At 44.9% G+C, this 24,315-nt stretch overlaps 1 protein-coding gene across 1 annotated transcript; it reads left to right on the top strand.

Moving 5' to 3' along the window:
- The first annotated feature begins 533 nt into the window (after positions 1 to 533).
- On the top strand, positions 534 to 7,938 carry RASL10A (RAS like family 10 member A). Its single transcript, XM_075263004.1, has 4 exons — positions 534 to 616; positions 1,465 to 1,783; positions 2,230 to 2,351; positions 7,305 to 7,938. The coding sequence occupies exons 2-4, from the start codon at positions 1,556 to 1,558 to the stop codon at positions 7,564 to 7,566; spliced, it is 612 nt and encodes a 203-aa protein (XP_075119105.1). The 5' UTR covers positions 534 to 616; positions 1,465 to 1,555; the 3' UTR covers positions 7,567 to 7,938.
- The last annotated feature ends 16,377 nt before the right edge of the window (positions 7,939 to 24,315 follow it).

Here is a 24,315-nt window from a genome sequence, read left to right as displayed (position 1 = left end):
GGATAGATGATAGATTAGATATAAATAGATAGATAGATTAGATACATATGGATAGAGGATAGATAGACAGACAGATAGATAGATAGATAGATAGATAGATAGATAGATAGATAGATAGATAGATAGATAGATAGATAGATAGTAGATAGATAGATTAGATACATATGGATACAGGATAGATAGATAGATAGATAGATAGATAGATAGATAGATAGATAGATAGAATAGATAGATTAGTTAGATATGGATAGAGAATAGATAGTAGGTATATATGATAGTATAGAATTATGCAATGTCCATATTAATATAGTTTTTAGTATTGGGTAGTGCTGAAGACTACATGCTTGTGCCTATAACCCTGGACTATGGCAGCTCTTCAGAAAGTTGAGGGGGCTGCAGCCTGTAAGTTTCTGCAGAGCAGGAGCACAGCACTGCTGGTGTGTATGGAGACCCCACAGTAGATGCCGCAGTTTAGAGACAAGGGGAGGGGGGTGTTCTTGGTGTTGATGCTGCTGTAGCAGTGGGGGAGGGGGCACAGGCTGGATGCGCTGCCGCTGTCCATGGTGCTGAAGGTTAATGCTTGCGTCTGAGATTCTGCTGCAAGTGGACGCAAAGGGTAAGTCCGGCCGGTGCACAGGACAGCCGGGGTGAAAGGGCTGTGAGGTCATGGTGTGCTGTGTGATATGTCATTGATCTCATGTCACATAAAACCTGCAGCATCTCCTCCATTCACCTGAAGGTGACCTTGCCCGGTGGCGCTGTAATCTGCTTACCTGTCTGCAGCCAGCTTAGTAAAGTCTTCCCTCTGCCTTGCTGCTTGTGTTCTCTCTATATGACTCTCTACAGTCTTCCATGCTGCTTGTGTTCTCTCTATATGACTCTCTATAGTCTTCCATGCTGCTTGTGTTCTCTCTATAGTCTTCCATGCTGCTTGTGTTCTCTCTATATGACTCTCTATAGTCTTCCATGCTGCTTGTGTTCTCTCTATAGTCTTCCATGCTGCTTGTGTTCTCTCTATATGACTCTCTATAGTCTTCCATGCTGCTTGTGTTCTCTCTATAGTCTTCCATGCTGCTTGTGTTCTCTCTATATGACTCTCTATAGTCTTCCATGCTGCTTGTGTTCTTTCTATATGACTCTCTATAGTCTGCCATGCTGCTTGTGTTCTCTCTATATGACTCTCTATAGTCTTCCATGCTGCCTTGTGTTCTCGCTATAGTTGTATGTGTGGTGGTTTCTCACAATCCCTATGTGACTACATCTGGTTAAGGATATAGGTGACATACAGCAGTGATCATGGGGTTAGTCACTGTCAGTAACCTCTGTACAGCCCACCTTTTTCCAGCCTGACATAGAACAATAGACCAAACAATAGGCTTTTGTATGTTGCAATATTTTGTATTCCATATAGTCATTTTTTGTCCCACGTGGATCTTTGTGTCATTTTGCACTTTACCATTTCAGATCTCAGAATGAGAATGCCACTTATCTTCATGATGCTAAGGTAATAGCGGCCTATGGCGTGAGGGGATTTCTGATGGAAATGTGTATGTAAATGAAAGATCAGATGGTGCAGACAGTGCAGGTGGCAGTACTGGGGGCACCTGGAGTAGGGAAAACCGCCATCATCCGGCAGTTTGTAGCCCAGGAGTTCAGGGACGAATACACTCCAACAGAGAGCAGACAGCTGTACCGAGCCTCTGCTGTGCTGAGCGAGAGGATGTATGAGCTCCAAATCCTGGATTTACCCAACCTGCTCAGATACCCAGGCTCTGCAGGACAGGTGAGAACTGCCAGACTTCAACTCAATCCTAAAATTGTCCATACAGTGCATTCTTTCTGACAATTACATGAACATGTCTTCCCCTAATCTTATCACAAGTATTATTACAGTTGTGTTATTAAGGATATGCAAACATCACTTCATGCATAAAAAAATACACTACAAAATATAAAATATACCATTCATATACAATTTAGCAACGTATGTAGGACTATTTCTCGTGAGGTATGTCATATGAAATTACTGCACATTTAGGTACAACCTAGTTTTTCATAAATAAGAGCCCATCAGGGGAGAAGCAGAGAGGCCATGTGGAAATATTTGACAGTCAATACATTTTAATGGAGTATGGAAATATACACAACAGGCTGTCACTGTATCTTACCATGGAGGAAGAAAATACCTTCAGCTCTAATATTTATTTTTCCTACTTATCTCTTTTCCAGGAGTGGTTAGATCCGCGATTTCGAGGTCTCCGGAACAGCAGAGTTTTCATTCTGGTCTTTGATATCTGTAACCCTGAGAGTTTCCACCATGTGAAGCAGTTAAGGCAGCAAATCATAGACAGGTCAGATTCTCATTACAATACAATGAGCAACATTTATGACAAATCGTGTCAGTGGAAAATATGGGTGTATATATAGATGTAAACTGCACATTGTCATTGTGGCCTATGGCTATCTGGAATACACAGTGAATCACATGTCTCCTGCTCATAAAAGCTGAAAGAGCAGTAAGGCCGGGTTCATATAAAGCAGTTTTGAGGATTTTTTTTTTACAATTTTTTGCTAAAACAAGGAGTATATCCACAAGATATTCCTGATTTGCTTGTGTCCAGGAATTGTTTTATATGCAATTCCCAATGTATATAATGACCACTTGAATGAGCTTTACTCAAATTTTCTAGTGAAAATTATTACGATTAAATTTTTCATGGTCCCATATTTAAGGCCATCGTGTATTGTACAGTGATGTTAAAGGAATCGCCACTTGTCCAGCTGTTCTCTTCTCTGACAACAGCTTTTGCTGAGGAAATCTTTGTCCCCTTACAAGTTTCCTTTAATGTATGTAAGCGCAGAATTACATTGAACCCACTGATATTTACTATATAGAACAACAGGACGGAAACATATGTTCAGACAGGACAACCCTATTCAAAAGCAAAGCAACAGGGGAGGGTATCAACAATTACTCTATTACATTATGTCATGCTCATAGCTAGAATTACTGCTTTTGGATGCCCATCCTCAGATCTTCCCTTGAAAGATGCACTGTAAAAATCCTCAAAATGAACCTTGAGAACAGATTCCATTCACTGGTCTGAACCACACTAGAATGTAGACTTAGCACTATGTGTAGCAGGTGGAGATAAACTTTCAGGAGAAGGACTTAACAGGATTTTCTAGTTTCAGCTATTTATGGCATACCCACATAATATGCCATAAATGACTTATACATGTAGGTACCACCTCTAAGACCTAGAATAGAAAGTTAGGCACCCCGCCTTATGGTCTCTGTGGATGGAGTAGTGGTGGTGCACTTGAATCAGCTGATATGTAAAACTAAAAATATTACTAAAATATTTCATGGTCCCATATTACGAACCAGGGGCGTAACTATTGGGGTAGCAGCAGTAGCAGCTGTCACAGGGCCTGGGACATTAGGGGCTCGACAACAGCCGCTACCGCTGTGTTTTTTTTTTTCTTAATAGGTTGTTACGGGCCCTATTTACTTACCGATACTGGCAGGGCCCCAGTATAATGATCGGAGGCCCGGCAGAGGTAAGAGAACATGAAAAAAACAGGGTTACTTACCTCTCCGGGGTCTAGACAGGCTTCGAGCCCACTTCTCTGACTTCCCTGACGTCACATGACCCAGGCCTGCGTCCCGGGTTATCTGACGTCCCGGACATCATTGAAGGTGGCCTACACCACTGAGGACTGCAGCGGAGATGGGGGATAGGTAAGTAACAGTGGTTTTTATGTTGGTTTTCCCCCTCGGTCTCCAATTATTATACTCTGGGGTCTGTGAATTTCTATAAAAACAATATCAGATCAGTATTGATTCAACTCTCAGCACCCCAAATGAACAGCTCTTCTCTTGAAGAGTCCACAGCATCCGTGCTCACATTGTATGCTCTTCATTGTTTACAAGCATGCAATCTATAGCTGCTGCTATGCAGACCGCATGCCGAACAGTATGCAACACTCGTACAACCCGGCAGTCCCTTTAAACAGCTGTTTATGTCTATATCTACGCGTACGCCAAGAGTCAGACCTCCACTGATTCAATATTGATGACCTATTCTGAGGATTGATCATCAAAATTCTGAATCTAGAATACCCCCATGTACATATGGAAAATATTGTCCCAAAAATCCATTCTAAATACAGTATGTGGAGCCAAGAGGAGGCAGGGACTACTAGCATCATAGATCACTATACTACAAGGTGTCTGGATCTCTGGAACAAATTCAGTCCGGGAAATGCATGATTTTCCAGACAATATTTAGCCATGTGCATGGGGCCTTAATGACAGGACAGGGTCCGAACATCTATTAGTTTTGATTTCGGATTATGATAAACAGATAAAGTTCAGGGTGATAAATTGTTTAATGAAGATAATCCGCACATAGTTCAGAATACTTTTGCATTGCTCGATACTCAGGAAGAGAAGCTGCGAACAACAATATAATACATTGATCACAATCTGCCTTTTACACTGGCCAATGCAAAGCACATGGGAGAAATCTCATTGAATGTCAACAGCAACAGCATATTCCTATTTACAGAGGGCAATGTGTTTCTAACAATCCAGAATCTTTTATACTGCATCTGCTCATTTGTGAGTTATAATAATAATAATAATACATTTTATTTATATAGTGCCAACATATTCCGCAGCACTGTACAATTTGTAGGGTTCAAATACAGACAGAAAGATACATTACAAAGAAAATCATTTCACACAATGGGACTGAGGACCCTGCTCGCAAGAGCTTACAATCTATGAGTTGACCAGGAATGGGCGTTCCTCTGAACACTTGAAGCCTGATGTCATATTCTAATGCAGACCTGGGCAAAGTCCGGCCCCCAGGCCATATCCGGCCCTCTGACTTATTCAGTCCGGCCCGCACAGCTTTGACTAGGGGGCGTGTCTTAGTGCCGGCCGAAGATGGAGATGTGGAGCGTGTCATAAAGTACTGAGAGATGTAAGGTGAGCTGCAGGAGGGAGAGAGAGAGGGTGTGTGCCTGTCTATATGTGTGCCTGTCTATATGTGTGTCTGTCTATATGTGTGCCTGTCTATATGTGTGTCTGTCTATGTGTCTGTCCTTATGTGTGTCTGTCCGTATGTGTGCCTGTCCGTATGTGTGCCTGTCCGTATGTGTGCCTGTCTATATGTGTGTCTGTCTGTTTGTCTATATATGTGTGAGTGTGTCTATATGTGTCTGTCTATCTGTGTGTGTGTCTCAGTAACCTAGGGGCAGAGATGGAAGCGGAATGTTATACTAGGGCAGAGATGGCAGATGGAGGGGGGGACATGAAACTGGGGGAGAGATGGAGGGGGGGGGGACATGAAATGGGGAAAATAAAGGGGGATATGAAACTGAGGGAGAAATGGAGGGGGGGGGACATGAAACTGGTGGTAGATGAAGAGGGCACTTAGGCTGGGGGGACATTAAACCATGGAGGTAGGTGGAGGGGGACCTGTCTGCCTCTAGTTGCCCCCAGTTTAATGTCACCCTCCAGCTACCCCTACGGTTTAATGTCTGCTTCCAGCTTCCCGATTTTAATATCCCCCTCTAGTTGCCCTCAGTTTCATGTCCCACTCCAGCTGTCAATTTATTGCCCCCCTCCAACTACCCCACTGTTTAATGTCCCCCTCCAGCTGCTCCAGTTTCGTGTCCCCTCTAGTTTCCCCCAGTTTATACTGAGGCACCAGGTGAGGGACTTAATACTGTGGGGCTGTTGGAGGGGACATTATAATGTGGGGACATATAATGTACGGGTGACTGTAGGAGGATTATATTGTGTGGGGGGGCATGGAAAGATGATTGGGAATGGGCGGAGTCAACATAGAAGTGGGTGGAGCTAAATTTGCCGTGGCGCTGCCCTCTAGCATAGTTTCAATTTCTTATACGGCCCCATGGGAAAATTAATTGCCCACCCCTGTTCTAATGGTCTGTTCACATTTGTCTGCCTTCTAGTCTTTGTGGAGGGAAATTTATCATAAAAGTAACCCTGGTCAGATGCAAAATGCGCTCAACTTTGCAATATTTTGTTTCTGGCAAAGAAATTGGCCTTACAAATGATATATTTTTGAAGGTATCTTGAGAAGATTACCATTCATTTGAGCGATTAGAGGGCTAACAGGGATTGATTTGTCTATATGGCCCATTCATTTTGCATACTAGTGGTTTCTAGAGATCACCCACTTCAGAAATCCAATACTCTCACATGTATATGTGACATTGTGGACCACTTTGAGTGGGTTTCTCAGGGTAGCTGAATTTTCAAGAAAAATTGATATATGTGCAAGGTCTTGCTGGGCAGTCTGTTCTATGACTATATAAGCCTTTATATGTGGTGCCCCATTAGTTTTTCTGCTGAAAATAATCACATTATGGACACAGCACATTTTACATTTGTCTCTGAGACTGTAGGTGTATATACTAAAGAGCAGTCTGCCTCTCTCCCCTAACTATTACTACTAATACTGGTTTATGTACATGTAATTCTATCAGGAATAGCTATACAATAGCAAAGAATAGCTTAAGTGAGCATGATATGGGAACACTGACCTGCAAATACAGCGCAAATACATGCAGGCATAATGCAGCCTATAAGAACCCTGACAAAGGAAAGTAGCACAGTCCGGAAAGCTGCTTGGTGTCTTTGAATAATATCCAATCTGTATTCACATAAGCTTCAGAAGTAAATAGAAGTACATAAGTAGATTTTACGTACATTGTAAGATGTGAGATGTTGCAGAAAGTTCAGTTTCACCAGTTTGAAGATGTGTCTGGAGGGCTGCGAAGAGAATTGGCCCCTCCCATCTGAATTCACATTGTAAGGGAAGTTCACATGATGTAACGTTGAGCATGATCTGGCACGTATACACGAGCGGCTGCAAAATCACGGGCGCAAAATAACGTGGCGTATACGCTCCTAACTCCCATTGAAATCAATGGGAGCATTTTGAGCGCGTCATCTGCCGGCAGGTGTATACGTGCCAGATCACGCTCGAGGTTACATCGTGTGAACTTACCCTTATGAGACCAGATTCTCCCCCTCCACTCATTGTGAAGACACCTTGCTTATCTAATGTATCTATGTACAAGACTTCACAACAAGCAAGGCGTGAACTGCAAGTTAGTTAGAAGGAAGACACATGGTGGTAGTCTGACAAGTTAGTGCCTTTTTAAGAGGCATTTGTACTTGGGTCCACTGTCTGTCTTCTGTATTGTCTTTGCTTATGAGAAATAATTTCACACCAGTGTTTGTGTTTGGCATCCTGCAGCACCAGCAAAACCCCTCTTATTGTGGTGGTTGGAAACAAGAGAGACCAGCAGAAACATCGCTTCGCACCTCGTCATGTTCTGTCTATGTTAGTAAAGAAGAGCTGGAAATGTGGGTACTTGGAATGTTCAGCCCGAAACAACTGGCACATCCTGTTACTTTTCAAGGAACTTCTCATCAGCACCACAACAAGAAGCAGGAGTCATACACCCAGCATCTGCCTGCAGGGTGCGCTTCACAGAGAGCGATGCAGTGTAATGTGAGAATCATATAGAAGTGGCGTCACCGCTTGTACAGTACAGCAACTGTCAACCAGCTGTCATGACAATTTAAAGGGGTTTTCCAAAATATCTTTAGGATGGACCTTCAGTGTATGACTGATGGATGTTGTATGAACGGTGACAATACAAGTGTAGATGTGCCTGTACTAACATATCCATCAGGTGTAGCTATGCCTGTACTGCTGCTCCACCATGGTAGTTATCTTGAATAGGCTGAGCGGCAGTGCAGGCAGAGCCACACTTGTATGGATGTTGCATGCTGGGTAATTATTCTAAGGATAGATTATCAATGCTATAACTTGTTAACCCCCTTTAAATGATACTTGCCCCTGTCTGACTAGTGCAAAATGTTCAATACAGTTTAAAAGGTTATAAACTTTTTACTTCATACAGTAAGTCAATAGTACATGGTAAGAATTTTTGTAATATATTTATTAAAGAAAAATCTTTTTTCATTTATTTCCCTCATCCTGCCCCTGCTCTGATCACTATCTCTGAATTATGAATCAGTTCCATACATGAAAGTCTGTATACAGAAGGACCAGACCAACAGAGAACAAAGCCGAGCAATAACCCAAGCTCCAGCTGTGTTGTGAGATAAAACACTTGCTGGAAACTATAGCTGGGCCTCATTGTCTCTCTGCCCTCTAGAACCCTCTTTTAACTTGTTCTCATCCTCCCTTCTCCTTCATAGACTTCTACTGCCTGCAGTTATAAGCTAATAGACTTCTATTTATGTATTTGATCAGTGGCAGGGGAGGGAAATAAGTCCATAAGGGCGGGTTCACACCAGCGCCTGATCTCCGTTTTGCAGGTTTCCGTTTTCTGTTGGCAGAAGACGGAAACCCGGCATTCAGTGTCCACCGGTGAGCGTCTTCTGCTTTCTGCGGTGAAACTGCTTTTTTTAAACCGGAAACAAAGTCCTGTATGTCCGACTTTGTATCCGGTTACAAATATCCGGTTTTGCTGCAGAGAGCAGAAGACGCTCACGGGCCTGTCGGTTTCCGTCTCCTGTCCAGTTTCTCGGGCAGGACACTGGCAGGCAGGAACCTGCAAAACGGAGATCGGGCGCTGGTGTGAACCCGCCCTAACTAGGAATATTCTTCAAATACATTACAAAGTTTGTAACCTTGACATAGACTATTGATTTCTGAAATTAAAATAAAAAAGGGTTTACTTACACTCCATTCAGATCATGTATTTCTACATGGACAAAGTCAGATTCAAACAGACAGCCATGTTCTTACGTAGACATCACTGTTTAAAAAAAATTGATTGTTTCTGACCATTTTGTTTTTGAAAGACACAAAAGCGTAGCATACCATAGTTTTGTGTCCCGCAAAAAAAGTGGACAGAAACGGATCAGGTTTTTTTACATTATTGTCTTTGTAAATGGATAACCATCCATTTAGATCCATTTGCGTCTGTTTTTGCTTCCTTTAAATGGACCTGCTAAATGGATGTAAAATCTTGATCTGAATGGAGCCTTACTCTTTAACTTGGCGTATACATTACAGTACTTTAACATTGACTGAGCCCAACACTTTTGTGGGATCAGTCAACAACAGTCCAATGTAAATGAGGGCATCCTAATAGTATTCTGTCTATCTTTCTCAAATGAAACAAACATGTAGGCTCAGGCAAGCCAGGCCTTAACTCTATATCGTCCTGCTAATCTGTGTCAGAAAAGTGAAAACAGTGGATTTGTAATTGTCACCATTGCCCAACAAGGCCACTTTCTCTGAGGTCGCTTTCTTACATGAAGGCCAATGTTGACACAAGGTGGTATCCTAAATTCTCCGCTCAGCCTTATGTCCTATGAGGATTCTATAGTATGTCAAACACAAACATTACCTTGTCTATGACAACCTTTGTACAGCAAATGCAAAAAAGTCTCCCTCACCACCTGTCATGTCACAGAGCAATAAAAGGGCTTCTCCATTAATAAAAGTCTTATCATATTAATTTTATTAGTAGCAGACATGAAACCTTATGATGAAACTCTTGTATTGTAGGTCTAGTTTACATGTATGAGTCTTCATTTACTAGAAACATATTTGTTTAGTGCGATTCTGCTGCATACCCCATGGAATAGTGGAGGAGTGGGTGAGGTTCATATATGCAGAGTGTTGGTTTTCTTTCACTGGTGTATACCGATTCATGTTCCACTACAAGTCTTACCAGCAATATTCGAAGTAATAAATGTATAATAATAAAACAAGTTTTCTTTAGTATTTATTGTCTGTTGTTTTTAGTATTTATTGTCTATTGTCTGGTAAGGGGGCGTTCACACTAGCACCCCTGTCCGTCCACCTTTTTTCTGTCCTAATACTTGGAGAAAATGGATTTTTAAAGTGTTCTATCTTTCTCAAATGATGGGATGACGACTTACCCGCGGTCAGTTTTAAAACCCATTCATTTGAATAGGTTTTTAAAGCAAACCGCTGGTGTCCGTATGTAGCCTTTCCGCGGTGAAACTTTTTTTCGCACGGACACAAAGTCGTAAATGCAGGACTTTGTGTCCGTCCAAAAAAAAAAAAAACAATTTCCAGGCGGAGAGGCTGCACGCGGACATCGGCGGTTTGCTTTAAAAGCCTATTCAAATGAATGTGTTTTAAAACTGACCACCAGCAAGTGTCGTCCCCTATCCATTTTCTCCAGGGATTAGGACGGAAACACGGCGGACGGACAAGGGCACAAGGATGAATGCCCCCAAGTCTGTCTGCCTATCTTTTTATATATATTTTTTTTTTTCTTTTTGGATTCCATTTGAAGAAGACATATAAAGTTGGCATACTTTTGGATAAGGAGATACCTCAGATTTCATTCTGTACAATGTTAGGTAAACAGCACCTTAACATTTAAAGAAATACTGCAAATTCCCAATACCCTGTGCAATATCTAGTGTAATACCTTAGTGGACAGCTCTTGATGTCTTTGATATCACGTACCACCCTCTTAGGTTACGCAATAGGCATAACATACTGTAGCAATGGTGCCTGGATTGTTCTGTTAAGGTTTTTAGCTGGACACGTTCCTACAACACCATTGTTGTGCCAGTCTGTGGATCTATAACAACAGGTTTTGTAGTAATATATAAACTGCCCTGGATTAGAAAAGCATGGCTTTCTTCCAGAAATAGCATCCCGCCTGTTCATTGGCTGTGTAAGGTATAGACACTCTGCCCTGTTACAGTGGGACTGAGATGCAATGCCAGAAACTACTTGTGGACAGGGGAAGCACTGTTTGTGCAAGAGAATAAGTCAGGTTATCTAGTCTTGTATAGAGATGAGCGAACAGTGTTCTATCGAACTCATGTTCGATCGGATATTAGGCTGTTCGGCATGTTCGAATCGAATCGAACACCGCGTGGTAAAGTGCGCCATTACTCGATTCCCCTCCCACCTTCCCTGGCGCCTTTTTTGCTCCAATAACAGCGCAGGGTAGGTGGGACAGGAACTACGACACCGGTGACGTTGAAAAAAGTAGGCAAAACCCATTGGCTGCCGAAAACATGTGACCTCTAATTTAAAAGAACAGCGACGCCCAGCTTCGCGTCATTCTGAGCTTGCAATTCACCGAGGACGGAGGTTTCCGTCCAGCTAGCTAGGGCTTAGATTCTGGGTAGGCAGGGACAGGCTAGGATAGGAAGGAGAAGACAACCAACAGCTCTTGTAAGAGCTAAATTCCAGGGAGAAGCTTGTCAGTGTAACGTGGCACTGACGGGCTCAATCGCCGCAACCCAGCTTTCCCAGGATCCTGAATGGAATACACTGTCAGTGTATTCCCGTATACCCGATATATACCCCGATACCCGTTCCAACGGTGTGCCCCCCCACCTTCACCCCAGAAATACCCTGCAAGTCCCCTAGCAATAGAATTGGGGCTATATACACCCACAATTTTTACTACTGGTATACAGTGCCATTGTCTGACTGGGAATTCAAAGAATATATTGGGAATACAAATACCCTCATTTCTTGCTACTGCCATATAGTGCCAGTTTCTGACTGGTAATTCAAAGAATATATTGGGGTTACGTGCACCCACAATTTTTACTACTGGTATACAGTGCCATTGTCTGACTGGGAATTCAAAGAGTATATTGGGAATACAAATACCCTCATTTCTTGCTACTGCCATATAGTGCCAGTTTCTGACTGGTAATTCAAAGAATATATTGGGGTTACGTGCACCCACAATTTTTACTACTGGTATACAGTGCCATTGTCTGACTGGGAATTCAAAGAATATATTGGGAATACAAATACCCTCATTTCTTGCTACTGCCATATAGTGCCAGTGTCTGACTGGGAATTCAAAGAATATATTGGGGTTACGTGCACCCACAATTTTTACTACTGGTATACAGTGCCATTGTCTGACTGGGAATTCAAAGAATATATTGGGAATACAAATACCCTCATTTCTTGCTACTGCCATATAGTGCCAGTGTCTGACTGGGAATTCAAAGAATATATTGGGGTTACGTGCACCCACAATTTTTACTACTGGTATACAGTGCCATTGTCTGACTGGGAATTCAAAGAATATATTGGGAATACAAATACCCTCATTTCTTGCTACTGCCATATAGTGCCAGTGTCTGACTGGGAATTCAAAGAATATATTGGGGTTACGTGCACCCACAATTTTTACTACTGGTATACAGTGCCATTGTCTGACTGGGAATTCAAAGAATATATTGGGAATACAAATACCCTCATTTCTTGCTACTGCCATATAGTGCCAGTGTCTGACTGGGAATTCAAAGAATATATTGGGGTTACGTGCACCCACAATTTTTACTACTGGTATACAGTGCCATTGTCTGACTGGGAATTCAAAGAATATATTGGGAATACAAATACCCTCATTTCTTGCTACTGCCATATAGTGCCAGTGTCTGACTGGGAATTCAAAGAATATATTGGGGTTACGTGCACCCACAATTTTTACTACTGGTATACAGTGCCATTGTCTGACTGGGAATTCAAAGAATATATTGGGAATACAAATACCCTCATTTCTTGCTACTGCCATATAGTGCCAGTGTCTGACTGGGAATTCAAAGAATATATTGGGGTTACGTGCACCCACAATTTTTACTACTGGTATACAGTGCCATTGTCTGACTGGGAATTCAAAGAATATATTGGGAATACAAATACCCTCATTTCTTGCTACTGCCATATAGTGCCAGTGTCTGACTGGGAATTCAAAGAATATATTGGGGTTACGTGCACCCACAATTTTTACTACTGGTATACAGTGCCATTGTCTGACTGGGAATTCAAAGAATATATTGGGAATACAAATACCCTCATTTCTTGCTACTGCCATATAGTGCCAGTGTCTGACTGGGAATTCAAAGAATATATTGGGGTTACGTGCACCCACAATTTTTACTACTGGTATACAGTGCCATTGTCTGACTGGGAATTCAAAGAATATATTGGGAATACAAATACCCTCATTTCTTGCTACTGCCATATAGTGCCAGTGTCTGACTGGGAATTCAAAGAATATATTGGGGTTACGTGCACCCACAATTTTTACTACTGGTATACAGTGCCAATTTCTAACTAGGAATTCAAAATGCGCAAGGCTCCCGGAAAGGGACGTGGACGAGGCCGTGGGCGAGGTCGGGGGAATGGTTCTGGGGAGCAAGGTAGCAGTGAAGCCACAGGGCGTCCCGTGCCTACTCCTGTGGGGCAGCAAGCATTGCGCCACTCCACAGTGCCAGGGTTGCTTGCCACATTAACTAAACTGCAGGGTACAAACCTTAGTAGGCCCGAGAACCAGGAACAGGTCTTGCAATGGCTGTCAGAGAACGCTTACAGCACATTGTCCAGCAGCCAGTCAGACTCTGCCTCCTCTCCTCCTATTACCCAACAGTCTTGTCTTCCTTCCTCCCAAAATTCCGAAGCTTTACAGAACAATAACCCAAACTGTCCCTGCTCCCCAGAGCTGTTCTCCGCTCCTTTCATTGTCCCTCAACCTGCCTCTCCACGTCACGATTCCACGAACCTAACAGAGGAGCATCTGTGTCCAGATGCTCAAACACTAGAGTCTCCTCCATCTCCGTTCGATTTGGTGGTGGATGACCAGCAACCCACCCTCATCGACGATGATGTGACGCAGTTGCCGTCAGGGCATCCAGTTGACTGGCGCATTGTGCGGGAGGAGGAGATGAGACAGGAGTTGGAAGAGGAAGTGGTGGATGATGAGGACACTGACCCGACCTGGACAGGGGGGATGTCAAGCGGGGAAAGTAGTGTGGATGTTGAGGCAGGTGCAGCACCAAAAAGGGTAGCTAGAGGCAGAGGCAGAGGTCAGCAGCTTAGGCGAAGCCAGGCCACACCCGGAATCTCCCAAGATGTTCCAGTTCGTACCCAGCCCCGAAAAACTCCCACCTCGAGGGCACGTTTCTCGAAGGTGTGGAGTTTTTTCAAGGAATGCGCCGAGGACAGATATAGTGTTGTCTGCACAATTTGCCTCTCGAAATTGATTAGGGGCTCTGAGAAGAGCAACCTGTCCACCACTTCAATGCGCCGTCATTTGGAATCCAAGCACTGGAATCAGTGGCAGGCAGCAACGGCAGGACAAAGGCCGCCTGCCGTTCACGCCACTGCCACTGCCTCTGCCTCTGCCTCTGCCACTGCCACTGCTGACTGTGCTGGCGATGCACTCCAGAGGACGAGCCAGGACACCACTTCATCTGCCTCCGCCACTTTGTTGACTTCTACCTCATCCTCCCCTGGTCCTGTCTTATCTCCTTCTCCTGCACCATCAAAGGCACCATCAGGCGTTTCTTTACAACAACCCACCATCTCTCAGACATTGGAGCGGCGGCAGAAATACACTGCTAACCACCCACACGCGCAAGCCTTGAACGCCAACATCGCTAAACTGCTGGCCCAGGAGATGTTGGCGTTCCGGCTTGTTGAAACTCCCGCCTTCCTGGACCTAATGGCAACTGCGGCACCTCGCTATGCCGTCCCTAGCCGTCACTACTTCTCCCGGTGTGCCGTCCCCGCCTTGCACCAGCACGTGTCACTCAACATCAGGCGGGCCCTTAGTTCCGCGCTTTGCACAAAGGTCCACTTGACCACCGACGCGTGGACAAGTGCATGCGGACAGGGACGCTACATTTCACTGACGGCACACTGGGTGAATGTAGTTGAGGCTGGGACTGCTTCCCAAACTGGCCCGGTGTACCTCGTCTCCCCGCCTAACATTCCTGGCAGGGACACGAGAAGAACACCCCCCTCCTCCTCCTCCTCTACCGCCTCCTCCTCCGCCACCGCCTCCTCCTCCGCCACCGCCTCCTCCTCCGCTGTTAGATTGACCCCAGCTACGAGTTGGAAACGTTGCAGCACTGGCGTTGGTAGACGTCAGCAGGCTGTGCTGAAGCTGATCAGCTTGGGGGACAGACAGCACACTGCCTCCGAGGTGAGGGATGCCCTCCTCGATGAGACGGCAATATGGTTTGAGCCGCTGCACCTGGGCCCAGGCATGGTCGTTTGTGATAACGGCCGGAACCTGGTAGCAGCTCTGGAGCTTGCCGGACTCCAACATGTTCCATGCCTGGCCCACGTCTTCAACCTAGTGGTGCAACGTTTCCTAAAGAGCTACCCCAATGTTCCAGAGCTACTGGTGAAAGTGCGGCGCATGTGCGCCCACTTTCGCAAGTCGACAGTAGCCGCTGCTAGCTTAAAATCTCTCCAGCAACGCCTGCATGTGCCACAACACCGGCTTTTGTGCGACGTCCCCACACGCTGGAACTCAACGTTTCAGATGTTGAATAGAGTGGTTGAGCAGCAGAGACCTTTGATGGAATACCAGCTACAAAACCCTAGGGTGCCACAAAGTCAGCTGCCTCAGTTTCACATCCATGAGTGGCCATGGATGAGAGACCTTTGTGACATCCTACGGGTCTTTGAGGAGTCCACAAGGAGGGTGAGCTCTGAGGATGCGATGGTGAGCCTTACAATCCCGCTCTTGTGTGTTCTGAGAGAATCCCTGATTGACATCAGGGATAACTCAGATCACACAGAGGAGTTAGGGATAGCATCCGATCCGTCACAGCTGGAGAGTAGGTCCACACATCTGTCCGCTTCACTGCGTTTAATGGAGGAGGAGGAGGAGGAGGAGGAGGAGGAAGAAGAGTTGTCCGATGATGTGATGGTGATACAGGAGGCTTCCGGGCAACTTCGAATCGTCCCATTGTTGCAGCGCGGATGGGTAGACATGGAGGATGAGGAGGAAATGGAGATTGAACTTTCCGGTGGGGCCAGAGGAGTCATGCCAACTAACACTGTGGCAGACATGGCTGAGTTCATGTTGGGGTGCTTTACAACCGACAAGCGTATTGTCAAAATCATGGAGGACAACCAGTACTGGATCTTTGCTATCCTTGACCCCCGGTATAAAAACAACATCTCGTCTTTTATTCCGGTAGAGGGGAGGGCCAATCGCATCAATGCTTGCCACAGGCAATTGGTGCAGAATATGATGGAGATGTTTCCAGCATGTGACAGTGGCGGCAGGGAGGGCAGTTCCTCCAGTAGGCAACCAAGTTCTCACCGGTCCACACAAACGAGGGGCACACTGTCTAAGGTCTGGGACACCTTGATGGCACCCCCTCGCCAAAGTGCCGCCACGGAGGGTCCTAGTGTCACCAGGCGTGAGAAGTATAGGCGCATGTTGCGGGAATACCTTTCCGACCACAGCCCTGTCCTCTCCGACCCCTCTGCGCCCTACACGTATTGGGTGTCGAAGTTGGACCTGTGGCTTGAACTTGCCCTATATGCCTTGGAGGTGCTGTCCTGTCCTGCCGCCAGCGTCCTATCTGAGAGGGTGTTCAGTGCAGCCGGTGGCATCATCACTGACAAGCGCACCCGTCTGTCAGCTGAGAGTGCCGACCGGCTCACTTTGATAAAAATGAACCACCACTGGGTAGAGCCGTCATTTTTGTGCCCACCTGTGTAAAGCACCCCAACATGAAACTCCATGTCTGTACTCAACCTCTCCAATTCCTCCGCATCCTCATACTCATCCACCATAAGCGTTGCACAATTCTGCTAATACTAGGCTCCCTCCAACATGATTTCCCCCAACTCTGCTGGTTAGAGGCTCCCTCCACCCTGATTTCCACCAACTCTGCTGGTTAGAGGCTCCCTCCACCCTGCTTTCCCACAACTCTGCTGGTTAGAGGCTCCTTCCACCATGAATTTGCCCAAACTGGGCTGTTTAGAGGCTCCCTCCACCATGAATTGGTCCAAACTGGGCTGGTTAGAGGCTCCCTCCACCATTAATTGGTCCAAACTGGGCTGGTTAGAGGCTCCCTCCACAATTAATTGGTCCAAACTGGGCTAATTAGAGGCTCCCTCCACCATGAATTGGTCCAAACTGGGTTTTTTAGAGGCTCCCTCCACCATGAATTGGTCCAAACTGGGCTGGTTAGAGGCTCCCTCCACCATTAATTGGTCCAAACTCTGCTGGTTAGAGGCTCCCTCCACAATTAATTGGTCCAAACTGGGCTAATTAGAGGCTCCCTCCACCATGAATTGGTCCAAACTGGGTTTTTTAGAGGCTCCCTCCACCATGAATTTGCCCAAACTGGGCTGTTTAGAGGCTCCCTCCACCATGAATTGGTCCAAACTGGGCTGGTTAGAGGCTCCCTCCACCATGAATTTCCCAAAACTTGGCTGTTTAGAGGCTCCCTCCACCATTAATTGGTCCAAACTGGGCTGGTTAGAGGCTCCCTCCACCATGAATTGGTCCAAACTGGGCTGGTTAGAGGCTCCCTCCACCATTAATTGGTCCAAACTAGGCTGGTTAGAGGCTCCCTCCACCATGAATTTGCCCAAACTGGGCTGTTTAGAGGCTCCCTCCACCATGAATTGGTCCAAACTGGGCTGGTTAGAGGCTCCCTCCACCATGAATTTCCCAAAACTTGGCTGTTTAGAGGCTCCCTCCACCATTAATTGGTCCAAACTGGGCTGGTTAGAGGCTCCCTCCACCATGAATTGGTCCAAACTGGGCTGGTTAGAGGCTCCCTCCACCATTAATTGGTCCAAACTGGGCTGGTTAGAGGCTCCCTCCACCATGAATTTGCCCAAACTGGGCTGGTTAGAGGCTCCCTCCACCATGAATTGGTCCAAACTGGGCTGGTTAGAGGCTCCCTCCACCATGAATTTGCCCAAACTGGGCTGTTTAGAGGCTCCCTCCACCATTAATTGGTCCAAACTGGGCTGGTTAGAGGCTCCCTCCACCATGAATTTGCCCAAACTGGGCTGTTTAGAGGCTCCCTCCACCATGAATTGGTCCAAACTGGGTTTTTTAGAGGCTCCCTCCACCATGAATTGGTCCAAACTGGGCTGGTTAGAGGCTCCCTCCACCATGAATTTCCCAAAACTTGGCTGTTTAGAGGCTCCCTCCACCATGAATTGGTCCAAACTGGGCTGGTTAGAGGCTCCCTCCACCATTAATTGGTCCAAACTGGGCTGGTTAGAGGCTCCCTCCACCATGAATTTGCCCAAACTGGGCTGGTTAGAGGCTCCCTCCACCATGAATTTGCCCAAACTGGGCTGTTTAGAGGCTCCCTCCACCATTAATTGGTCCAAACTGGGCTGGTTAGAGGCTCCCTCCACCATGAATTTGCCCAAACTGGGCTGTTTAGAGGCTCCCTCCACCATGAATTTGCCCAAACTGGGCTGTTTAGAGGCTCCCTCCACCATTAATTGGTCCAAACTGGGCTGGTTAGAGGCTCCCTCCACCATGAATTTGCCCAAACTGGGCTGTTTAGAGGCTCCCTCCACCATGAATTGGTCCAAACTGGGTTTTTTAGAAGCTCCCTCCACCATGAATTGGTCCAAACTGGGCTGGTTAGAGGCTCCCTCCACCATGAATTTCCCAAAACTTGGCTGTTTAGAGGCTCCCTCCACCATGAATTGGTCCAAACTGGGCTGGTTAGAGGCTCCCTCCACCATTAATTGGTCCAAACTGGGCTGGTTAGAGGCTCCCTCCACCATGAATTTGCCCAAACTGGGCTGTTTAGAGGCTCCCTCCACCATGAATTTGCCCAAACTGGGCTGGTTAGAGGCTCCCTCCACCATGAATTGGTCCAAACGGGTTTTTAGAGGCTCCCTTCACCATGAATTGGTCCAAACTTGGCTGTTTAGAGGCTCCCTCCACCATGAATTGGTCCAAACTGGGGTGGTTAGAGGCTCCCTCCACCATTAATTGGTCCAAACTGGGCTGGTTAGAGGCTCCCTCCACCATGAATTTGCCCAAACTGGGCTGTTTAGAGGCTCCCTCCACCATGAATTTGCCCAAACTGGGCTGTTTAGAGGCTCCCTCCACCATGAATTTGCCCAAACTGGGCTGTTTAGAGGCTCCCTCCACCATTAATTGGTCCAAACTGGGCTGGTTAGAGGCTCCCTCCACCATGAATTTGCCCAAACTGGGCTGTTTAGAGGCTCCCTCCACCATGAATTGGTCCAAACTGGGTTTTTTAGAGGCTCCCTCCACCATGAATTGGTCCAAACTGGGCTGGTTAGAGGCTCCCTCCACCATGAATTTCCCAAAACTTGGCTGTTTAGAGGCTCCCTCCACCATGAATTGGTCCAAACTGGGCTGGTTAGAGGCTCCCTCCACCATGAATTTGCCCAAACTGGGCTGTTTAGAGGCTCCCTCCACCATGAATTTGCCCAAACTGGGCTGGTTAGAGGCTCCCTCCACCATGAATTGGTCCAAACTGGGTTTTTTAGAGGCTCCCTCCACCATGAATTTGCCCAAACTGGGCTGGTTAGAGGCTCCCTCCACCATGAATTGGTCCAAACTGGGGTTTTTAGAGGCTCCCTCCACCATGAATTTGCCCAAACTCTGCTGGTTAGAGGCTCAATCCACCCTGATTTTCAAAACAAATGTTGGTGCCAACCTCAACTTACTACAAGGGCCAAATTCACTGCTGGTGACAAGCTCTCCTCACTGCAAGTGCCAAATACACATGTTTCAAGGTGTTTTCCTACTGTCAGAGAGGTGGTATTGAGTGTGTAAAGTGTGTAGTTGTTAGGCTGTGATGTTGGGGTAATAGAGGGTCTTTGGTGTGTTAGATGCCCCCAGACATGCTTCCCCTGCTGTCCCAGTGTCATTCCAGAGGTGTTGGCATCATTTCCTGGGGTGTCATAGTGGACTTGGTGACCCTCCAGACACGGATTTGGGTTTCCCCCTTAACGAGTATCTGTTCCCCATAGACTATAATGGGGTTCGAAACCCGTTCGAACACACGAACATTGAGCGGCTGTTCGAATCGAATTTCGAACCTCGAACATTTTAGTGTTCGCTCATCTCTAGTCTTGTACAATCCTTTAAGGAAAAATTATAGCTGGGAATATGGAATATAAACCTTCTATAGTCCATTTTATAGAAATGGCTTCCTGATGATGAAGTTCATTGTACATTGGCATAGAGTATAGATGCCAGTTTATCAGACAACACTCCTGCATGATGTTTCTTCACCAAAAAGTGTAGCTGGGGAATATGCTCCAGATGATTGTTGTGAACTGGTGGAAGACCCCCCCCTATTCGCCAGATCTAGCGCCCAGTGACTTCTTTCTCTTTTTCTCGGCTCAAGGAACACCTCCGGGGCAAGAAATTTGACGACGATAGTGACGTGATAACCACTGTTGGGGATTTTTTTGAGGGTCAAGATCAAGAATTTTTTTCTAAGGGAATTCTAAGTTTAGAAAAGAGATGGACTAAATGTATAGACTTGTTAGGAGACTAACAAATTATTATTTTTACTATATTCATTGTGTTTATTATTGATTATCATTACTTTTGGATCACCCCTCGTATTATTGGCTCTTATGACTGTCTATCAATCTTTATGAATAAGCTTCTGTTATGATTGGATGTAATAGTCGATGAGCCGCTAGTGATGTCATCAGAGGTTTCATACACCTCAGTCATCACTATTTCTCTTCATTCTAAGTCCCACATTCCCTGAAGGTGACGGGGAACGCTTTAACTATTAGTATTTTAATGACTAACTAAGCCTAGCTTCTTCACTCCTGTGTACCTCCATGTGTAACTCAGGAGTGAACCTACCCCTTTTGCCGCCCAAGGCGAACGACAGAAAGCCGCCCCCCCCCCTGGAGGAGGGGGCGGAGCGGAGGGGGGCGTGGTGGAGAGAAGGGGGTGGGGCGAAGCAAAAGGGTGGGGCTTAGCGGCGTTCGCAGGCAGAGAGCAGGCATGGAGAGGACCTGCTCTCTGCCTGAGCGTGAGGGGAGGCCGCTGGAGCAGCGCTGCTTCAGCGGCCTCCCCAATCCACCGCTCGGTGCTAAGCCAGTCCAGGACAGCTTGTCCTGGACTGGCTTAGGTAAGCAAAACTGCCGCCCTCCCTGGGGCCCTGACATAGCGCCGCCTGAAGCGGTTGCTTCAGGTCGCCTCATGGGTGGCGCGGCGCTGGTGTAACCACAGATACTCATTGGAGAACACTACAGATTGTCTTCCTCAGAGGAAGTTCTCCTTTAGTGTGCCTTAGCCTAGTCATCTCCTTTAACCATGAGGTGAGCTGATGTTGGCACTGTAAATTTTTTGTTTTCAGTAGAATAAATGAAATATAGGACTTGTCGCGGGTACTGCCCTTGGGCCTACATATGTGGTAGGTGAGTTTTTGTAGGTGAAAAAGTTGTGTATTTTGGAGAATAAGTTGTGTACATTGTATATATTGTATATTGGTGGCTTGGATGTTTGGGATTGTAGCTAGGTGTGGTGGGGGAATCTTGGTCATTTGGACTGACAAGCCTAGTTCACTGGACATTGGCAGAGGACGATGATGATGGGGATCAGGCTTCACTTTGTATTTATTAAGTCAGGGGTTAGTCGTATATTTTTGTATTACTGTTGATGTATTGTTATATTATATTTTTAAACAATGTATATCATTCGGTGCCCTTCACAGCACCTGTATTTCTACTAGGCCTCAGATCACCGGGCTCCTAAATATATGTTACATATATAAAATATATGTTAAATATTATTACGGTACTTCAATATATTTTGATGTTCGCTAGAATTCATGTAGCGTCAAAATGGAGGATTCCTGTTGTCAGAAGTCATCAGATGAGTTGATACCATTATGCTGTTTGAGAAGATTAAAACTACCATTAGTGGGTGTTCCTTTAGACCCTCTTATTTATCTCCTTAATCTTCCCCCAAGGCATTTAGGTAAGAAAATGTCTAAGTTATTTCTTTACTTTTGCACAGCGGCTAAGACGCTTATCGCCCTTCTCTGGAGGAGAGTTCAGTCTCCCACAGCTTCTGAGTTGATAGCATGGATGAAAGATGTAGCAGCTTAGAACATCTGACCGTCTCCCTCAGTCATAAGATGCAATCTGGTCTTATTGGGATGCCTATTGTATTACACATGGTCTCTGAAGTCTACCTCTCCTCCCATGTGTGCGTTCCCCACCTTGTTTATTGTGTTTTCTTTGTTATCTCTTTTTTTTTGTTGCATTGATTTTTATGACTTCCTCCATTAGCCATATGTTATGGCGTATTTTGTTATGTTATTATCGTGTTACAAAATCTCTTACTAAAAACTACAGTTAAAAAAACAACAACAACAACAACAAAAGCTACCATGGATTAACAGTGCATATGCTCCTGGTCTGTCATATTGTTTGAAATAATAACCCCTGAGAGGAGTAACTTTGTTTTTACACTCCTCCCCCATGGTATAATTCATAGTGCAGGAAGCTTTTTTTATGTTGTTGTTTTTTTTAATGAACCATTTACTGCTTGTGTAGTTTCTTTTCTCTGTATCCTGTGTTCATACTTGACTTGCAGTGTATTTAATTGTATTCTTACCTGTATGTTCAGTGCATATCTTTGTCACATATGCTGGCATCTTTGCACAAGTATAGACTACTTTGGTAATTCTTTAACCCCTTCCCACCGATGGCACTTTTTGACTTCCTGACCAAGCTCGATTTTTCAAAACTGACATGTGTCACTTTATGTGGCAATAACTTTGGAACGCTTTAACTTACCAAAGTGATTTTGAGATTGTTTTTTCGTAACGCATTGTACTTCATGTTAGTGGTAAATTTTGGTAGATATGTTTTGTGTTTAAATATGAAAAAATAGGAAATTTGGTGAAAATTTTGAAAAATATGCATTTTATGAAGTCTGAAATTATGTGTATTGCATACAGATAGTCAGACCGCCAAAATTATATCATAAATCTCATGTCCCAGATCTCTGCTTTATGTCGGCATCAAACTTTAGTCACCCTTTTATTTTTTACGGACATTAGAAGGTTTACAAGTGAAACAACAATATTCAAAATTTTCAAGAAATTTCCAAAACCCATTTTTAAGGGACTAATCCAGTTATGAAGGGGTTTTGAAAGACCCTTGTATTAAAACCCCCCCATAAATCACCCCATTTTCAAAACTGCACCCCTTAAATAAGCCAAAACAACATATACCTAGTAATTTAACCCTATAAGTGCTTAACAGGAATTAATACAAAATGGAGGTGAAATTTACACATTTGATTTTATTTTACTAATATTTTCGTTTAGCCCCAGAATTTGCACATTCACAAGGGGTTAAAGGAGAAAATGCATCCCACAATTTGTTATGCAAGTTCTCCCGACTACCATAGTACCCCACTTGTGGGTGTAAACTAATATATGGATGCACAGCGAGACGCAGAAGGGAAGGCGCACCAAGGAGCTTTTAGAGGGCAGATCTGGCTGTGATCAGTTTCAGGAACCATGTCGCATTTACAAAGCCCTTGAGGTGTCAAACAGTGGAAACCTCTAGAAAGCGACCCCCCATTTTGAAAACCGCACCCCTCAAAGAATTTATCAAGTAATGTAGTAGCATTAGTAACCCCGAAGTGAATGTGTAAGCTGTGCAGAGTAAATTGGGTACATCAAATCCCATTCTATTTTCCCCCTAGCTCCTATGCCACGGACGGGGAAGAGGAGCATTCTGGGGGATCAGCGCTGGTGTATTCTCTCTCATAAGCTCTAAATTTGGGGTGTCCCCTGAAAACGCTCGCACAGCTTATACATTTCCTTCTAGTCGCAGCCACTTACATCCTAATGATTTGGCAACTTTTAGGGTTGTTGTCTTCACGTTGTACAAGCTAGATTTTTATTTTTATTTTCTGGCAATGTGGCCATATGAGGGCTTGGTGTTTGCGGTATTAGATGTGCTTTTCAATGCCACCATTTTGGGGCCTGTAACTTATTGACTACATTATATTAACTCTTTCTGGGTGGGATGTAAAAGGAAACATCAATTCTGGCATTGCTTTTTAGCATTTTTTTTCCCCATGCAGCATACACTATAAGTAACATGTTACCTTTATTCTGCGGGTTGGTAAGGTTACGGCAATACCTCATTTATATTATTTTTTACTGCTTTGCTATTTATGCAGAATAAAATTCAATTTAGGGAAAAAAACAATTTTGGTTTTCATCTGACCATTTGATTACTTTTTATTGAACATTTTGTAAGGGAAAGGTGGTGAATAATCATTATTTTGTGCGGGTTTTCTACGGGGTTTTTTACGCCGTTCGGGTTAAATAATGTTTAAATTTTATTGTTCAGGATATTACGGACACGGTGATACCAAATATGTAATGTTTTTTTCTTTTTTTCTTTATTTTACATAATAAAACATTTTATATGGGGAAAAAGG

This window comes from Leptodactylus fuscus, chromosome 1, assembly GCF_031893055.1.
Source record: "Leptodactylus fuscus isolate aLepFus1 chromosome 1, aLepFus1.hap2, whole genome shotgun sequence".
Lineage (NCBI taxonomy): Eukaryota > Metazoa > Chordata > Amphibia > Anura > Leptodactylidae > Leptodactylus > Leptodactylus fuscus.
The sequence above is the reverse complement of the archived record's forward strand: the minus strand, read 5'-3'. Positions and strand labels throughout refer to the sequence as shown.

Excerpts from the sequence above, each read along its gene's own strand:
- RASL10A (XM_075263004.1), top strand. The coding sequence starts at position 1,556 with ATGAAAGATCAGATGGTGCAGACAGTGCAGGTGGCAGTACTGGGGGCA. Across the intron at positions 1,784-2,229 it reads ACCCAGGCTCTGCAGGACAG|GAGTGGTTAGATCCGCGATT; the intron begins GTGAGAACTGCC and ends TCTCTTTTCCAG. Across the intron at positions 2,352-7,304 it reads AGGCAGCAAATCATAGACAG|CACCAGCAAAACCCCTCTTA; the intron begins GTCAGATTCTCA and ends GGCATCCTGCAG.